The following is a 17,652-nucleotide window of genomic DNA, read 5'->3' on the forward strand; positions in this document are numbered from 1 at the left end:
GCCATCTTTCAATCTTTGTAATTGCTTCTGCCTTTAGCCAAGAATCTATCTCTCTCTATATTACATGGTGCCTTCAATCAAAGTATTTTCCATTACTTTCAATTAAGGAACCAGATATGGAGATCTATACTCAAATATTCAAATGTGAATGCCAATCATCTCAGCTCAAACTTCACTTGTCTTCTATAGATGCTATCAGGGTGCTTTAGGAAATATTTAGTGTTGTATAAAATATTTATACGCACTGAGTAAATGTCTGGAATTGTCTTACCTATTGTAAGGATAAACTGTGTACTGTGCGAATGTGTAAAGAAATGCTATAAGGACAAGATGACGCACTAATCTAAATAAAGTCTATATTTTGTGTTACATCCATTTACCTTTAGCATCCCCATGAATTAAATAGCAATCTCTTTGCCCTAACCTGTAAGATTTCTGGGTCAACTTACTTAAATTGTCCTTACAGCTTTTTAATTTTGAATTTTTCCCCTGATTGCTGACGTTGTTTAGAACTGACGTCTGTGCAGACTGAACTAGATACCTTTCAAAACTATTTAAAACACATTCAAACAGACTGTTAGCAAATTTTGTGTAAACACATTGAAATATAGAGAAAATCTTTCAAATTAAATGGAATAACAATCATTCCTATTTTACTTATAAGCAGCAGAGGAGCTTTGGAATGATTTTGTTTGGAAACATGGATGAAGAACGATGACAGGTTGATTAGTGAGGAAAGAAGTGAGGCAGAGAGAGAGAGAGCGATTATGATATATTTTTATGATGATCTAGAAACAATAAAGGATACTGAAGTAAATGACAGCATTTATGATTTGTTCTTGTGAAAGTACATATACTTAAGGCGAAAAGGTGTTATTCTTATTGTATAATGAAATACTGATTTATTCGCTAAATTATTTAAACTCATTCATTTATTTTAGTCTATTTTCAGGTCAGTGTGCTAGGAGTGATGGTGAGAATTGTTGCCAGTGTTTTGGCTGAATTAGCTTATATAACGTGTTTTGAGGTTTGAGCGAGTTTTGGAGATAAAAAGAAATAAAAAAAAAAGATAAAAACTGTTTGTCCAATGTTGGTAATATAGACTGTTAAGAGTTTCGAAAAAGTGTCTTCAGTAATGATGCTTCATAAGAATTGAAACAAAACTGTAAGCGTGAGAGTTTCAGGCAGGTTATCACCTCAGGGAGTTTTTCACTGCCACCGTTGCCTCAGGCTTGCTCATTAGGGATAAATAAAGATTTTAAACTTTTCAATCTTTATCCTGAATTTGTCTATTTCTGTAAAGATGCTCTGAGATAATGTCCATTGTTAACACATTATAGAAACTGAATTGATTTGTTTACATTTAGAGTTCAATCTTCTCAAAAAAGGCTAGAACTATGGCTTAGAGAGTACAGTATATACATTCTATAGTGCATATACTGTATATTATGTATAAATAAGTGGTATAAACCGTAAAATCCCTCAAAAACCTGCATGAATAAAAGAATGACTGCAGTGTCAATGTCGATAACTGTCAATTGTCATACTGTACTTGCAAGCATAGTAAGATGACGTGTGTGTGTGTGTGTGTGTGTGTGTGTGTGTGTGTGTGTGTTTGGGCTCGGATTTTGAAATTGTTTAGGCGCCTGTGTGTGGTTTCACATTGAACCATATTGTAATCAATAAAAATAATAAAAAAGAATTGTTTACTAAGTCATTACAATACAGACAATGTAACTTTAAGTTGTAATCCTGCTATAAAACTCTGTACTGGAGTCTGTTCACATTCCTTAAAAATCTTTTAGATTAATTCAAATCTTAAAGATTACAACACTTTTAGCAAGGTGACTTTTTTAAGCTTTTTGCACTCTGCCATCTTTTAGTCTTTATAGCTCTATTAGCAGATATTATCAATCCAAATTTGAACCATTTTACAGAAATCTGGTTGTAGATTTAAAACCCCGAATGAGTCAGAGGTGATGGAGGCAAAGGAAAACTAGAGGAAGAAAACTCAAAAGAATTCAGACTGAACAGGAAAGCCATCCTATTCAGTGTGCCAGTGAATAATGGGATTTTAAAAATGACAAAATCTAAAGTTATATAGTAAAACGGCTACAAGTACAAAATGTGTTGAAAATATACAGCATGCCGGTGTCTGGGGCATCCAGGAGAGATTATTCACTGAAGCGTTTATAAGAAGCAGAGGGACAGTAACGGAAGATGGAATAGCGCATCGGGACTTGTATTAAAAAAAAAGCATTGTTGGAACTAATTCAGAAAGGAAATTGGTCACAGCGGGAGTGTTACAGAGTCGTTGGTGTGGTCTGTGGTACATTCCTACAGTACACTCACCTACGGTCACAAGCTGCTGAATAACATGGTGAGCCATGCAGGTGATACAGAAGAGGTCAATGTGCAGGATTGCTGAGCTTGATAGGGTGAAATCCTGGGTGAAAGCCAGGAGAGAACCGCTGCACCTCTGAATTGATGCCCAATTGTTTGTTTTATGCTTGTTGTATCTGGAGCATCTCACTGGATGAAGTAAAAACATATTGATTTCTGTTGCTGCTGATTTAAAGTGCACAAAAGTGGCGCATTTACTGTATCCTGTGTGAAATGGAAGCTTGTACTTACTGGTTATCTACACAAGCGGGTCTGACTGTGTCTGATTGTGTGCGTCTGATCTCCCACTACTTGGTAGATTACATTAATAATTTATAGTACATTTTGTGCAATATCTCCCATTGTCACTTAATTTGAAACTTGAGTCTATATAGATATGCAGCATGAGACTGATTTTAAGAATCAGTATTTGGCTTCAGTCAAGCTTGTACACATCGTCATCCATGATTCTGTCCTCATTTATTTTTTTCTGCCATAAATGCTGGCTTAAGTTGAACTCAATCCAAAGCACATGGTGAGTATCACTCTGGGAATCTTGACTCATTTGCTAAAATTACAGACATTTCCCTGGCTAGCAATCATGCTGTGTTTAATGATGCATTTTTAAAATATTCTGACAATTTCTACAAATAATGTTTGGAGTGATTTTACAAAATAAATTCAGTGTTGTAGAGAGTAGCATTGAGCAGAGTATAGTATAGTATGGTTTAAATAGAATTAAAGTTAAGTAGGATAGGGTTTGAATTGATTAGGTCAGAGTTTGTGTAGAGTAGAAACAAGTAGTGTTGATTTGAGTAGTGTTAAGAAGAGTAGAGTTTGATTTTAATAGATTATGTTCTATAAAGTAGAATTAAGTAGAGAAGAGTTTGAAAAGATTAAGGTTTGAGTGTGGTAGAGTCTGAGTAGGTTTTGAATAAGGTTTGAGTAGGGTAGGGTTAGGGAAGTGTTCTAAGTAGGTTATGAGTGTAGGGTTTGAGTAGGTTTTGAGAATAGGGTAGGGTTTGAGAAGGGTAGGGGTTGAGTAGTTTAGTGTCTGTGTAGGTTTTAAGTAGGGTATGAGCAGGTTAGGGTTTGATAATTTCACTACATGTCATACTCTGTGTGTTTATGTATGTGACAATTTGAGTACGGTTTAAGTAGGGTAGGGTTTGAGTAGGTTTTGAAAAGGGTACGGTTTGTGTAGTGTTTTTTTAGGGTTGGGTTTGACAAGAGTAGTGTTTGTGTATGGTGGTGTATGAGTAATGTTTGTGTAGGGTTTGTGTAGGGTTGGGTTTGAGTAGTGTAGTGTTTGTGTAGGGTTGGGTTTGTGTAGGGTTGGGTTTGAGTAGTGTTTGTGTAGGGTTGGGTTTGTGTAGGGTTGGGTTTGAGTAGTGTTTGTGTAGGGTTGGGTTTGTGTAGGGTTGGGTTTGTGTAGGGTTGGGTTTGTGTAGGGTTGGGTTTGAGTAGTGTAGTGTTTGTGTAGGGTTGGGTTTGAGTAGTGTTTGTGTAGGGTTGGGTTTGAGTAGTGTAGTGTTTGTGTAGGGTTGGGTTTGTGTAGGGTTGGGTTTGAGTAGTGTTTGTGTAGGGTTGGGTTTGTGCAGGGTTGGGTTTGTGTAGGGTTGGGTTTGAGTAGTGTTTGTGTAGGGTTGGGTTTGAGTAGTGTTTGTGTAGGGTTGGGTTTAAGTAGTGTTTGTGTAGGGTTGTGTTTGAGTAGTGTTTGTGTAGGGTTGTGTTTGAGTAGTGTTTGTGTAGGGTTGGGTTTGAGTAGTGTTTGTGTAGGGTTGTGTTTGAGTAGTGTTTGTGTAGGGTTGGGTCTGAGTAATGTAGTGTTTGTGTAGGGTTGGGTTTAAGTAGGGTAGAGTTGAGTAATGTTTAGGTAGGGCAGTTGTAGGGCACCTGTGCTCTGACCCCAACCTCCTGTGGGAAACATAAAGAAAGAATTTCACTGTAAAGTTTATGTGACAATATGACTTCTATAATCTATGGCTTCTATCTACAGGTATGTTAAGGAGAATTTTATTATTAGTGTTTGTGTATGGTGGTGTTTGAGTAGTGTTTGTGTAGGGTTTGTGTAGGGTTGGGTTTGAGTAGTGTAGTGTTTGTGTAGGGTTGGGTTTGTGTAGGGTTGGGTTTGAGTAGTGTTTGTGTAGGGTTGGGTTTGAGTAGTGTTTGTGTAGGGTTGCGTTTGAGTAGGACAGAGTAGGGTTTGTGTAGGGTTGGGTTTGAGTAGTGTTTGTGTAGGGTTGGGTTTGTGTAGGGTTGGGTTTGAGTAGTGTTTGTGTAGGGTTGGGTTTGAGTAGTGTTTGTGTAGGGTTGGGTTTGAGTAGTGTTTGTGTAGGGTTGGGTTTGAGTAGTGTTTGTGTAGGGTTGGGTTTGAGTAGTGTTTGTGTAGGGTTGTGTTTGAGTAGTGTTTGTGTAGGGTTGGGTTTGAGTAGTGTTTGTGTAGGGTTGGGTCTGAGTAATGTAGTGTTTGTGTAGGGTTGGGTTTAAGTAGGGTAGAGTTGAGTAATGTTTAGGTAGGGCAGTTGTAGGGCACCTGTGCTCTGACCCCAACCTCCTGTGGGAAACATAAAGAAAGAATTTCAGTGTAAAGTTTATGTGACAATATGACTTCTATAATCTATGGCTTCTATCTACAGGTATGTTAAGGAGAATTTTATTAAAGAGACATTTGGTGTCCAACAGCCACATGAGAAACAGGGAAAACTCACACACTACAAATAAGAAATAAAAAGTATAAAATATACTAGACTGAACTCTCTATGCTCTTTCCAGACTGTGATTATTCTATAGAGATTAACCGTGTGAAACTGCCAGGTTTAGAAACTGTACATTAGCAGTGTGAGATGTAGTGTCATAACAGTGCGTGTGTAATAAAGTGTATAGTAGTTATAATTAATAGCAGTAGCAGTGTGTGTGTGGAAAAATGTGTAGTTATATTATGTACAGTTCTGTGCAGTGCAGTATGGTAAACATTATTTTCTTACTTAATGGTGAAAAAGGATAGAACGCATAAACACATCATTATAGGGTAGATAAAACCCACACACTAGTAGAGTTGGGAATAACAGCATATTTGCTAGCAATAATAAATGTGTGTAGTTTGTGTGAATGACTCGAGGTTCACTCGAGGTTCTGGTGTTTGCATAATGCAGCTGGTGCACGGTGTAGGTCTGTAGTGGGGTTAATTATCACTGTTGGAGCTCTATCTATCAGCAGGATATACCTAGGTGCTTCAATTAGCTTGGGATGTGACACGCGCACACACACACACGTTTTCATTACTTTCATAAGATGTTGAGTTTTAGAGCTGGCTTTACCTGGAATATTTAGGGGAAAAAAACAAGTAGTGTTTTTTTCATATATATGTCTTGTTTGATCCCATTTAAAATCTGTCTTTTGTCTCTTTTCCTTTTCAAGTTTCAAGCATTTCCAATCAGTCTGTGTGTCCTCCCTCCCAGTCCTCATCTATTCATCTACCATTATGTTTTGTTGCTGTGTCAGGGGACGGACTGTCCACAATTGTTCAGCTGGAACGAATAGTAGAAAGGTTACATTCTGAGCTCGAGCAAGAAAGACATTTTTAAATCTTTTAGCCGCTTTTGCGCTGTGAGATTTCAGCGGCCTTTCAAAAAAAATTCTAAATCTCGACAGAATTCTGTAACAGACGTGTGCTTCATGTCAGATGACATGCTAAAAGTTCTAGACCTACAATTAAATGAAATGACTACCTTGTGTTGCAGTGGGTGTACAGTCACACAGCACGGGTTTGTACCTCTTTGGCTGAAAATTATTAAATAGTTGTGATAATAGTAAAGAAAGTGAATGAACAGAGCGTTTACATGCTAATTAGCTAGCAATATACGTCAGCTGTAATTCATCCTTGTTTCTTTTCCAAGCTATATCCCTTTTAGTCCTGTTGTGATATAACTGTGATGAGACTTAACATACTGCTCTATTTCTGTGTGTCCTGTGAGTTGTGTGTAATGTAATTTTTCAAAATTTTCTGATTCTGCAGGAACTTTGTCGTCAGCTATCTTTGCTCACACCGGTACTAAATCAGCTGCTGATTTAATGTCTGTCACATTATGCCTCCGAAGACCACACAATTCAACATCAGCAAAATCAAGCACAAAAAAATTCTACAGCACAAAACTGGCTTTACTCGACAAGTCTCTTTGCATTTGAATGAAACGTTTTACAGGTGATGAGGAACGTGGAGTGATTAAAGGTGTGGAGATTACGCTGCAGTAATCTGAAGGCCTAAACACTGCAGTGTGCAGCTTTCATAGAGAAATTGTAAGATGTGCGGAGTCTGTATGTAGTCCTGATGAGATCTACGTGATGTAGACCTGATGCTAGTCATAAGAATCTGTGGAAAGTTTGTGCATTCATTCAAGCGTATTTAACTGCTTTGTCACCTTGTAGAGCAACAATTCAAACAGATGGCTGGCTTCATGTGTGTGAGGAAGCATGTGCTGCCATTCATCCTCCCCAGTCGGTCGTTGTTTACTGATAGCAGAGGACTGGCTAGAGGGCATGAACTGGCAATGGCTCAAAATTTGTCGAAAAAATATGACAAAAAGACATTAAAATGCAGGCACCCTTGTCCATATATTCTCTATTATTTTATCAGATGCTTAGCTTTCAATTTCATAACTCATTAAATGGAACAGTTTAAATATGGCACATTTTTCAGTGTCAGACTCTCAGTTCTAGACATCATCACTCATCATCTAGCCCAGGCAGATGGTGCTATTCTGTGCAAAAGGAACACTTTTGGCTTGACAGTAGATTTGCCATAGTGGTAGCTGGGATGAAAACAAACACATCATGTACGGTGAAGATAATTGTCTGGATTTATCTATGACTGTGTCTGAGATGCAGACTCGGTCCTGTATTATAAAACGAATGCTCCAGCTCCATGCTTCTGAGCTCGATGCCTAGACGCTGCCTTTAGATAAATCACTCCATCCAACACCCGAAACCCCATTATCCAGCCTTCTCAGTGGAGATCAGCACGCCCACTTGCTCACACAGCCTGAGACATTTGCTCCAAGTTAGTCTCATTGCGCTACTTTGATCACCTTGACCATCTGTATCATGATCAAATGGGGTCTTCAGTGCCATCTGTTTTCCTCTGTCCATCTTTTTTACTCTCATTTCTCTCTCTCTCTCTCTCTCTCTCTCTCTCTCTCTCTCTCTCTCTCTCTCTCACACACACTCTCTTTCTTTGTTCTCTATTATTTATAGATTCCTCAGATCAGCTATGCATCCACAGCTCCAGAGCTGAGTGATAACACCCGATATGACTTCTTCTCCCGCGTGGTGCCGCCAGACTCCTACCAGGCACAGGCCATGTTGGACATCGTCACAGCCATGGGGTGGAACTATGTGTCCACTGTGGCCTCCGAGGGCAACTACGGCGAGAGCGGAGTGGAGGCTTTCGTTCAGATCTCCAGAGAAATGGGTGAGTCATCATAATCTGGAGGAACATCTGATATTTACAGCATGAACTGAAGTGTTGACAGATGAGCAGGAACATCGGTGTCATTAATTAAAATTTACCTAATAACGAGCTTGAGTTTTGCAGTGTCATGTAAAGTAAAGTGGTGTATAGTTGCTTCATGCAACTGTTGTACTTTTGTGTCAAGGTGACAAGCCTTTTGGCTGTTGTTTGGCCAGGGGACTGTTTTGTTCCAGTTCTTGCCTCTGCTGTTGGAGAAGCAAATGTCAAGGCTACGTGAGGTGATGCTGATGGTTTGTTTTGCTTAAGAACATCCCAAGAAACCAAGCATCAGTGTATATTTAAACTGCAGCAGGGTATTGTAATGTAGTCATGATGTCAATACACATCACACAGCTGGCTGCTTTAGCTCTTGTAGAGTCAGAACTAAGAACAGAAAATACTTGAAGTGTGTGAGATGCAGTGCTGCATCCTGATATTTAATATTTCTCCTATCTTCAACATGCTTCAGGTATAAGTTTACTTTTATTACTAAATACTCTGGTCCTCTGTCAACACACATATACATTATAAGCATATACAGTATAGCACACCTGACCATCACAGGAAGGCTTCCCAATAGATGTCGTAGTGTGGCTTTGGGGATTAGTGATCATTCAGCTACAGGAGCATTAGTGAGATCAGACACTGATGTAGGAGTGTGTCTGTGGGGATTAGTGATCATTCAGCTACAGGAGCATTAGTGAGATCAGACACTGATGTAGGAGTGTGTCTGTGGTGATTAGTGATCATTCAGCTACAGGAGCATTAGTGAGATCAGACACTGATGTTGGAGTGTGTCTGTGGGGATTAGTGATCATTCAGCTACAAGAGCATTAGTGAGATCAGACACTGATGTTGGAGTGTGTCTGTGGGGATTAGTGATCATTCAGCTACAAGAGCATTAGTGAGATCAGACACTGATGTTGGAGTGCGTCTGTGGGGATTAGTGAGCATTCAGCTACAGGGGCATTAGTGAGATCAGACACTGATGTACGAGTGTGTCTGTGGGGATTAGTGAGCATTCAGCTACAGGAGCATTAGTGAGATCAGACACTGATGGTGTAAGAGTGAGGAGGTCTGGGGTTCAGTCTGTGTTCCAGTTCATCACAAAGGTGTTCAGTGGGGTTGAGTCAGAGTCAGGGCTCTGTGCAGGACACTCAAGTTCCTCCACTCCAACATTAACACACCATGTCTTCATGGAGCTCAGGGACATTGTTATACTAGAACACACTTTGCGACTCAGTTCCAGTGACGGGAAGATATAATGTTAAAAATGCATGTCCCAAATCACACTTTTTTGAGATTCAATATTCTATGCCATAAACAGTGACACTTTATGTACCCGCATGATGCACTTATTCAACTGAAAACTATGAAGTGTGGAATGTTGGAAACTTCATACACTGTGTGCTCGCAACATGGAGGAACATAGTGGTAGGGCTGACACTGGATGAGGAAAACATTTCAAGATGGTTGATGACACTCAAAAACTCTATTATATTAGCCCATGTTTTTTTTGACATTTTAAAAATCCATTGTATTCTGATAAAACTAAAATTGGCACATTTATTATCGAAACGTTCTACAATTTATACACTAGACAGTAGAGTACTGTACATACATACTGCATACTGCTTAGTCTGTAGTATGCCATTTGGGACACAGCTATAGACATCCTGTACAGTTGTATACCATCCTGGCTCATGTTTATTGTATGAGGGTTTTGTCATGGGCATGTGTATATATTAAATTTTCCAAAATTTAAATAAAAAAAAGGTGTAAAAATTGTGAAAAAATCCCTAGTCTCACATGTTCCTCATTTTTTCTCCAGACTGCAAGAGCACTTTCGTGTTCGGTGTCCCGGCTGAGGCAGACTGCGTGCTCAAGTCTGCCAGCTGTAACTCTAGAGGATTAAAACTCGGAGACAAAGGATTTAACAAGCATCCAATTAGCCACTAAACAAATAAAGAAAATCAAATGAATTGTCATGCCACAATGACGCCCTTGTTCAGGGTCTCTTTAAATGAATTAACACTTATAATCATCCTCTTAACTATTAACACCATATCATCTGAAGTATAATTATTCTTTTTTTAATTAGGGTTATTTCTTATTAGATTTTAATATTAGCACAGTGTGACATGGCTTGAGAAGATTTAAGCCTTTCATAAGCACTTGTCTTTGACTTCTTAGAGTGAAATACATCAGATTAGATCGCGTCTAATGAATACAGAAATTCTTTTTTTAGTGGGTCGAGTAGATAGAAAATTTCCACCTATACTGTATAAACCTAGTTGTTTTTGTGTTGACTACTGTATATAGTGAGCTGGATGGGTTGATGGTCTGCATTTCATTAATGCAGCTTGCAGTCTGTCTCACTGTACGGTAGAGATGTGTCATCTGTACACAATCACCAAATAATTCTTTTACCATAAAATCACATCTGTCTCTCTTTCATACTGTCTCTTAGCAACCGCTTGCATTGTGCTTGGCTTTGATTCCTAAGTGATTAATGCTTAGGAAGCAACACTAAAGCAACATCAGGACAATTTTACCTCACACTAATTTATAAATAAAGAAACCACAAGCTAAGATTTGGAAAGAGATGATTACTGGATACAAGAGTAGAAATAATGAATTTCATGAACCACGGTGTACGTTTAGCATTAAAGCGTAGGAACGGTCTGATTAGAATTTCTGAACAATCAGTTATCAAGGATTTCAGCCACATTTTAATTAGTAATCTCTTTTAAGATCCTGTACATCCTGTTCATCCTGTACATTTATTATTGAATTAATAGGATTCATTTACACAACACTATTTATTTATTTTCCCTCCAGTCAGAGAGGGTGAAGGCTAACATGTGCTTCCTCTGAGACATGTGCAGCAGGTCAGCCACAGCTTTTCCAACTGCTGCTCATGCCCTGGGTAGAGTAACACACTCAGAGGAAAGCATGCATGACACCTACGATCTGCTAGCGTCCCCGTGATTGACAGGAGAGAGAGTATACTCCTCACGATCAGAGATCATAGCCACTTTATCTCTTTTGGACTCCTGGTGATGGACGGCTGAGATATTCAGGTGATGAAGTGAACATTTTTCTGTTGAGCTGCTTGAGAACTTCTCATAAACAACCACATCCCAGAATGTACTGATTCCATATATCTTGCTGTACTCATGTGTAAATAAGTCTTTACACAAAAGCCTTTCATGTCTGCATTTTATTTCTTCTCCACTCCTTCATTCTTTCTCCCAATTTTTTTTTCCTGTAATTGTCTTTCCATCTAGTCAAAGAGGAGAGATCTGACTGACCGTAACCCTCGTCAGATGGCTCTAATGTAGCGCTAATGACCGCTACTCAATTACGCGTCAATGAAGCCGCTTCACCGTGGGCCAGAGACAATGCTGTCTGCTCATTTCACCAGTCATACCATGTGGCTCGGGGAGGTGACTCTCCATCAGTCTGAGAATCAAATGAGCCATTACAGAGCAGGGAAGGGACACTTCACTCATTAAATGAAGCTTATTGTTATTAGTGGACTTGCACCCCAGGTAGTCTGTTAACTCCAGTGCAGCCGCAGTCACAAGCTTAATTCTCTCCTTTAGCCAGCGCATATTAAGTGAAATATTGACATAATATCTTTAAAAAGTGCTTAGAACATGACCACTGCAGACGTGTAATATATATATATATATATATATATATATATATATATATATATATATATATATATATATATAAATGGGTGAGTTTAGCTGCCAAGATCTTCATCCTTGATTGGGTGATGATGACATCAGCTGTACAGGTCAATCGTCACTGATGTAAAGAAAACCATTTTCTGTCTCAAGGTGGAAGTGATTTTATTTTCTCTCTGGAGGTGATCACCTCTATTGCTGTTTGTCTAATGATCCTATTTTCAGCCTTATTCACATAGTTGTTATAAAAATAGACTGTTTTTTTTTTTTTTTTTATAAATGCTATGAATATCATTTGGATTTTATGGGTAACTATGCACATTAAACAGAGAATCTGGCAGCACTTAAAAGTATTACATCTTCCCTTTACTCCAGCAGTGCAGAAAGCATTTTAAATATCAGAGGTGAGAGATGAGAGCATGGTATAGCACGATTATACCATAACATAAAACCACAGAGGCACTTTATTTTCCTGCTCCCAGAACATCTTGAAACTATTCCAAGAAGCTTCATCGACAGCAGATTGCTTGAGAGTGATGATGCCTCCTTTGTGCCAGAGACAAACCGTGCAGTGACTCTTACTCCCTTCTGCTATTAAGCACACAATCCACTGTTAACAAGACCACATCTATATTTATCTCACGTTGATGGTTGCACATTGACTACAGACATTGATTCCAGCTCAACTAGACGCTTGCTTTCCTTCTCGAGCTCTGATGGTGTCAAGGTTTAGAGAGACAAATGTGTCTTGAAGCATTGCAGCTGCCAGGACAGACAAGCAGAGCGTTTCCTGAGCAGCAGTTGGTGCTTGGTAATGAATCTTGGACCAGCTGTGTGATGGATGGCTGTTGGAGTCGGTACAGATTAGCCAGGTCTGAATGCCAAAGAATTACAACTCTGTCAAAACTGCCTTTACTTTGGTTCTGTGATGAAGAGTTTGGGGGAAAGTTGAGGAACATTTCAACGGCTTTTCATTTATTACGGCAGTTCACCTTATGTTCTATTGTCTAGCTCTTTAAACTGTAGACTATTTGGTGACTATCTTTATGTATCTGTACTGTAGTGCATTGTATTGTCTGTTTGCATGTCTTTTGTCTTGCACTCTTTGCACAAGGCTGCACACATGCCCTTTATTACTCTATTACTTTACTCTTCTGTGTTGTTTTTATGTAGCACCAGGGTCCTGGAGGAACGTTGTTGCATTTCAATGTGTACTGTATCAGCTAAATAGGGTCAAAAGGACAAAGCTTCTTGACTCTTGACTCTACATTTAACATGGTCCAGATATTTATTCTACAGTAAGTGATAATCATCACAGATTTTTACTTCACATCATCTCAGTGGGATTTGTGGACTCCTCTTTGTTCTGGCTGATTAATTTCTTTGAGCTAAAATAATAGTGTAAAATTTTTTATCTTCAAAACAATGAATTGTATAGTCCGTGTTGTGTTTAACAAGTGAATCCATCTGTATTGTTGATTTCTAGATTTGGTTCAATAGGTTACAAAGTTAGATATACAGCAAGACTCTTTTCTGTATGGGAAACGAGGTGGTGGAACGAACCTCCCCTGGATGTCCGAACAGCTAAACAATTTTAGGTTGATGGATACATCTTCTTATATATATGATATATATGATATATCTTGGATATATCTTCCTCTTACCCTGAGAGATGGTGGGACCAGTGGAGCAGTGCTGGTAGATGTGAGGGAGCGAGGTGCAGTGTGAGGACTGATAAGAGCTTTGAAGTAAGAGGGAGCTGGTCCATTTTTGGCATTGTAGGCAAACATCAGTGTTATGAATCTGATGCTGCATCTACCAGGAGCCAGTGGAGGAACGTAGCAGTGGGGTGGTGTGTGGGAGCTTAGGCAAGTTAAAATCAAGTCATGCCGCTGCATTTTAGATCATTTGAGGTGGACGAATTACGTTCATAGGTAGACCTGCCAGCTACTGAGTTACTGTAGTCAAGTCTCAAAGAGACTGAATAAGAACCTGAGCAGCCTGTGTGGATAAAAACGGCCGAATGGCTGATGTTATAAAGAAGAAAAGGACATGAGCGTGTCACATTAGCAACATGCAAAGAAAAGGACAATTAATTGTTCATGGTTACCGCAAGGTGACTCATTTACAGTTAAGAAGTGCTACTTTGTTTACTTCTTATGCTAGTAGCCATGCAGATGTGATATCAGGGTTGAGGAGAAAACTGCGTTCACACTGAGAATTTATCGCTGCAAGTCTCCAGTCGCTGTACAATGCATTTGTTAGTAGATGTTCCTACTACAGGTCGCCATAGTGATAATGTTTCTGTGCAACTAGCTTTTTTTGTGGCTAAACTGAGATAAAGGAGAAGCCTACTGTCTTTGCTCCCGTTGGTAATCGCTGCACCAAGTTGCTCCATATTTGCCTAAAGTTCAGCTTTTGTTAGCATGTCCCTGGACAGGCCTTTATCTAGTCACCGGAATTGGCTATTAGTTAAAATGACTGTAGCATTAGTCAAATGAAGCATTTACAATCACCAAGCAGTTTATGGGTAGGGATGAATTAAACCAGTTAAGCAATTTTTCATACAAAAAAATCAGCTAATAATAATAATAATAATAATAATGATAATAATAATAATAATAATAATAATAAACAGGCCTCACATCTCACATAGGAACTGGAGGAGTAGGAAACCCCAAGTGTATATCATCACAATGTGTTTTTGCTGTTTATTATTTTTTTAATATAGACATTTTTCCTATGCCAGTATTTGACAAGTAATTTATGTACTGACCAATAAATCTCCGCCCATGGATTCAAAAGATTCATCAATCTCTATGATTTTTTCATTCAGTGTAAATGAGTTATTCATGAGTTATTCAGATTTATGCAAGCTTAAGCATGGGGTTTTATATTCTTTACTTCTCTCTCACGCTCTTCTTTCTCTCTCTCTCTCTCTCTCTCTCTCTCTCTCTCTCTCTCTCACACACACACACACACACACACACACACACACACACACACAAATTTAATTTTAATGTTGTGCAGTTTTATGATAAGCTTTGCACTCCTGACTTCTCAGTAATGTATCTGTAGAAACTGTTCTTTATCTCAGCTGATTCATCTACTAGCTGACTAGCAGCAGAACTCTGTACCTTTAAATGTGTGTGTCTGTGTGTGTGTGTGTCGGTGACAAATTATAGTCTGAGCAGGTAATTGAGGACTTACAATTATCTCTGGATCAGGTCATTTAAGTGCTGCAAGGGTCCCATCATTTTGTCCAAATGTGTAATTCTGTGTTGGAAAATGATTCACAGCTGTAATTGAACATCTCCTGTTCCCTTAAGGGCCGGTCTGATTCGATTCGATTTACCCACACATCTGTTGCTGTTCCCTGTAAAACCGGTTCTGCTTTATACGTCATGTAGTGATGTCACATAATGTAAGAATGTTGTATCCGTATCATTTTTTTTCAGTTCATCATCCATTGCCTTTGTAGGAACAAAAAAAGCTTCTATATTAGTAAGTTGGTCTTTTATGTCCTGGAATCAAAAGCAAAGTGAGTTATACATGAAAGAATGGTATAAATTGTGAGAATGTTGTCAGTCTGACTGCGGATGTCAGAAAATCCATCAAATCAAGAATTGTTGAACAAAATGTGGCTGCTTAAGAATTTTGCATTGCTGTGTAAACAGTCATATTATTTACAATTTATTATTATTCACAGTAGAAATGAAGCTAGAATGCAGTGCTGTCCTGTGAGAGCCTTCGAGGCTACGCATTTATTAATAGATAATATAGTGAATCTTTTACATATTTTTTGTGACTTCTGCATTACTGAGTTAGGAAAAAAAAGCCATTTACAGGAAATACAGATGGAAACACAATGGAGACGGCTGAGTTTTGCCAAAAAAGAAGCAAGTGTGACAGTCAGAGAATCAACAACTGTAGCAGGTCCTCAGTAAAACTCACCAAGGGCTAATTAAATCTGTACCAACTGTACCTGAGGCTACTGAGTTTATTTTCTTTATTATTATATAGTATTTATTTATTTAAATTAGGAATGTTTAACTTAATTCATGCAGGGATATATCCAGGGTTAAGGCTTTGATTCACTGATTCCTGCCTTTGCCATATGTGTGTGTGCTTACCATTTTTACATTTACAGCATTTAGCAGACTCTTATCCGGAGTAACTTACATTTTATTTTATTATTTCAGTTTATACATCTGAGCAATTGAGGGTTAAGGGCCTTGCTCAGGGGCCCAGCAGTGGCAGCTTGGTGGACCTGGGATTCGAACCAATGACCTTCTGATCAGTAGTCGAACACGTTAACCAGTGTGCTACCACATCCCACACCAGTTTCTTCCCCCAGTCCAAAGACAGGCTGATTGGCATCTCTAACTTATAGTGTGTGTGTGTGTGTGTGTGTGTGTGTGTGTGTGTGTGTGTGTGTGTGTATGTATATGTGTGTGTGTGTGTGTGTGTGTGTGATTGTGTGTGTGTATGTGTGTGTATGTGTGTGTGTGTGTGTGTGTGTGTGTGTGTGTGTGATTGTGCTGTTTGATAGACTGGCATCCTGGCCAGGATGTACCCTGCCCTGTTCCAATGAGCCTCCTGTGATAGGCTCCATATTCCCCATGACTCAGTTAGAAAAGTGGTGTAGAGACTGGATGGATGGATGGATGGATGGATGGATGGATGGATGAATGCATGGATGGAGCACTCACACCTGTTCTGTGATGTAGTGTTTTTGTCATCTTGCCTCACTCATAGTGTCATTGTATGTTTTTTATTTGTATTCACTGTTTATTTGCCCTATTTACAAAAAAGTCTGCAAACAAAGACATCTTCAGCATCTCTATTTCACTGTGTCTCAGTTCTGTCCTATTTCTTAATTGAATTGATAATTACACACCTCAGTGTGATTTAGATAAGCAGGAGGGCTCTAACTAGTGCTTAGGGCTAATCTATCCATTAGCTTTCTAGCTAGCTGGCAGCTGACTGAGCAAACAGACGTCTCTCGCTGCTTTTCAGTGTTAGGACGGAAGATATAACTATTCATTTCTCTCACCTAGCTCTTGTGAAAGGCAGCTCATAACAGCTCATGGCTCTTGTATTCAGTAAGAAAATGGGATCTGATGTGGCCTCTGCATTTTTTTTTTTCTTTCCTCTCATCATGGGCTCTCTTATAGAAATTGAACAATATTAATCCCTCTTAGCTGGACTGAGAAAAAGATGAGATTCTTGGTGTAAGCTTAAGATCAATATGTTACAGGCTTTGTGGCTTGGAGATTTGCAGTTGCACAGTCACTTTAATTCCATTAGTCAAATTTGTACTAATTCCTATTACATGTTCACAGTAAATGGTATAGTGGTTAGCAGGTTTACCTCACATTTCCAGCTGGGGTTTGATTCCTGTCTCCTCCCAGGTCTCATCCAGGGGTCTCTTGTCCAAAGACACGTTGTAAGCTGATTGGTATCTCTAAATTATAAGTAGCATGTGTGAGTCTCCTTGTGGTTGGTTAGTACCCTGTCCGTCTTTTTCCTCCTCGTTCCCTGAGTCCTCTGAGATAGACTGTGACTCTATGTAGGATAAACACTAGGGGAAATGGATGGATGTTTACAATAAGCTAAATATGAGATTACTGAAACCTGCTGTCATAGAGACATATGTTTTGTAAGTGTAAGCTAATGAGTATAACTGGCCGCTAGAAACTGGTTAAATAAACTGTTTGGTTTATATGATTATCATATAATATGGAATACTAGCTAGATTTGACTAAATCCAAGGTCCTTGTTAAGATCTGTTGATCTTGTGCTGAAGTACTGCTGATTTATTATAATACAAGTACAAGTGCTTTTTTTTTGTTTTTTGTAATTGATTGACCTTTTACAGAAAAACCTTTGTACATGCTTAAATACTACAACGGTGTTAATAATGGCTAATATATCCCCAAATCCACCTCATCAGCCCTAGCCTTTTCATGTTCTCTGGGCTTTAGAGAAAATAGGAATACAAACACGTACCCTTTTGAAATCTTGATTGCGGTGAGTCACTACGCCCTCCTGTCTCAGCAC

The 17,652-nt window shown here is 38.9% G+C and overlaps 1 protein-coding gene across 2 annotated transcripts in view; it reads left to right on the top strand.

Annotated features, from left to right (window-relative positions):
• grm8a (glutamate receptor, metabotropic 8a) overlaps nucleotides 1–17,652 on the top strand; it is a 189,886-nt gene that overhangs the window by 74,200 nt on the left and 98,034 nt on the right. For both annotated transcript variants that reach the window (XM_060889357.1, XM_060889358.1), the window contains exon 2: nucleotides 7,636–7,852. In XM_060889357.1, the coding sequence (XP_060745340.1) occupies nucleotides 7,636–7,852 (217 nt within the window). The remainder of the gene's footprint in view (nucleotides 1–7,635; nucleotides 7,853–17,652) is intronic.

Source organism: Tachysurus vachellii, chromosome 16 (assembly GCF_030014155.1).
Source record: "Tachysurus vachellii isolate PV-2020 chromosome 16, HZAU_Pvac_v1, whole genome shotgun sequence".
NCBI classification, from domain to species: domain Eukaryota; kingdom Metazoa; phylum Chordata; class Actinopteri; order Siluriformes; family Bagridae; genus Tachysurus; species Tachysurus vachellii.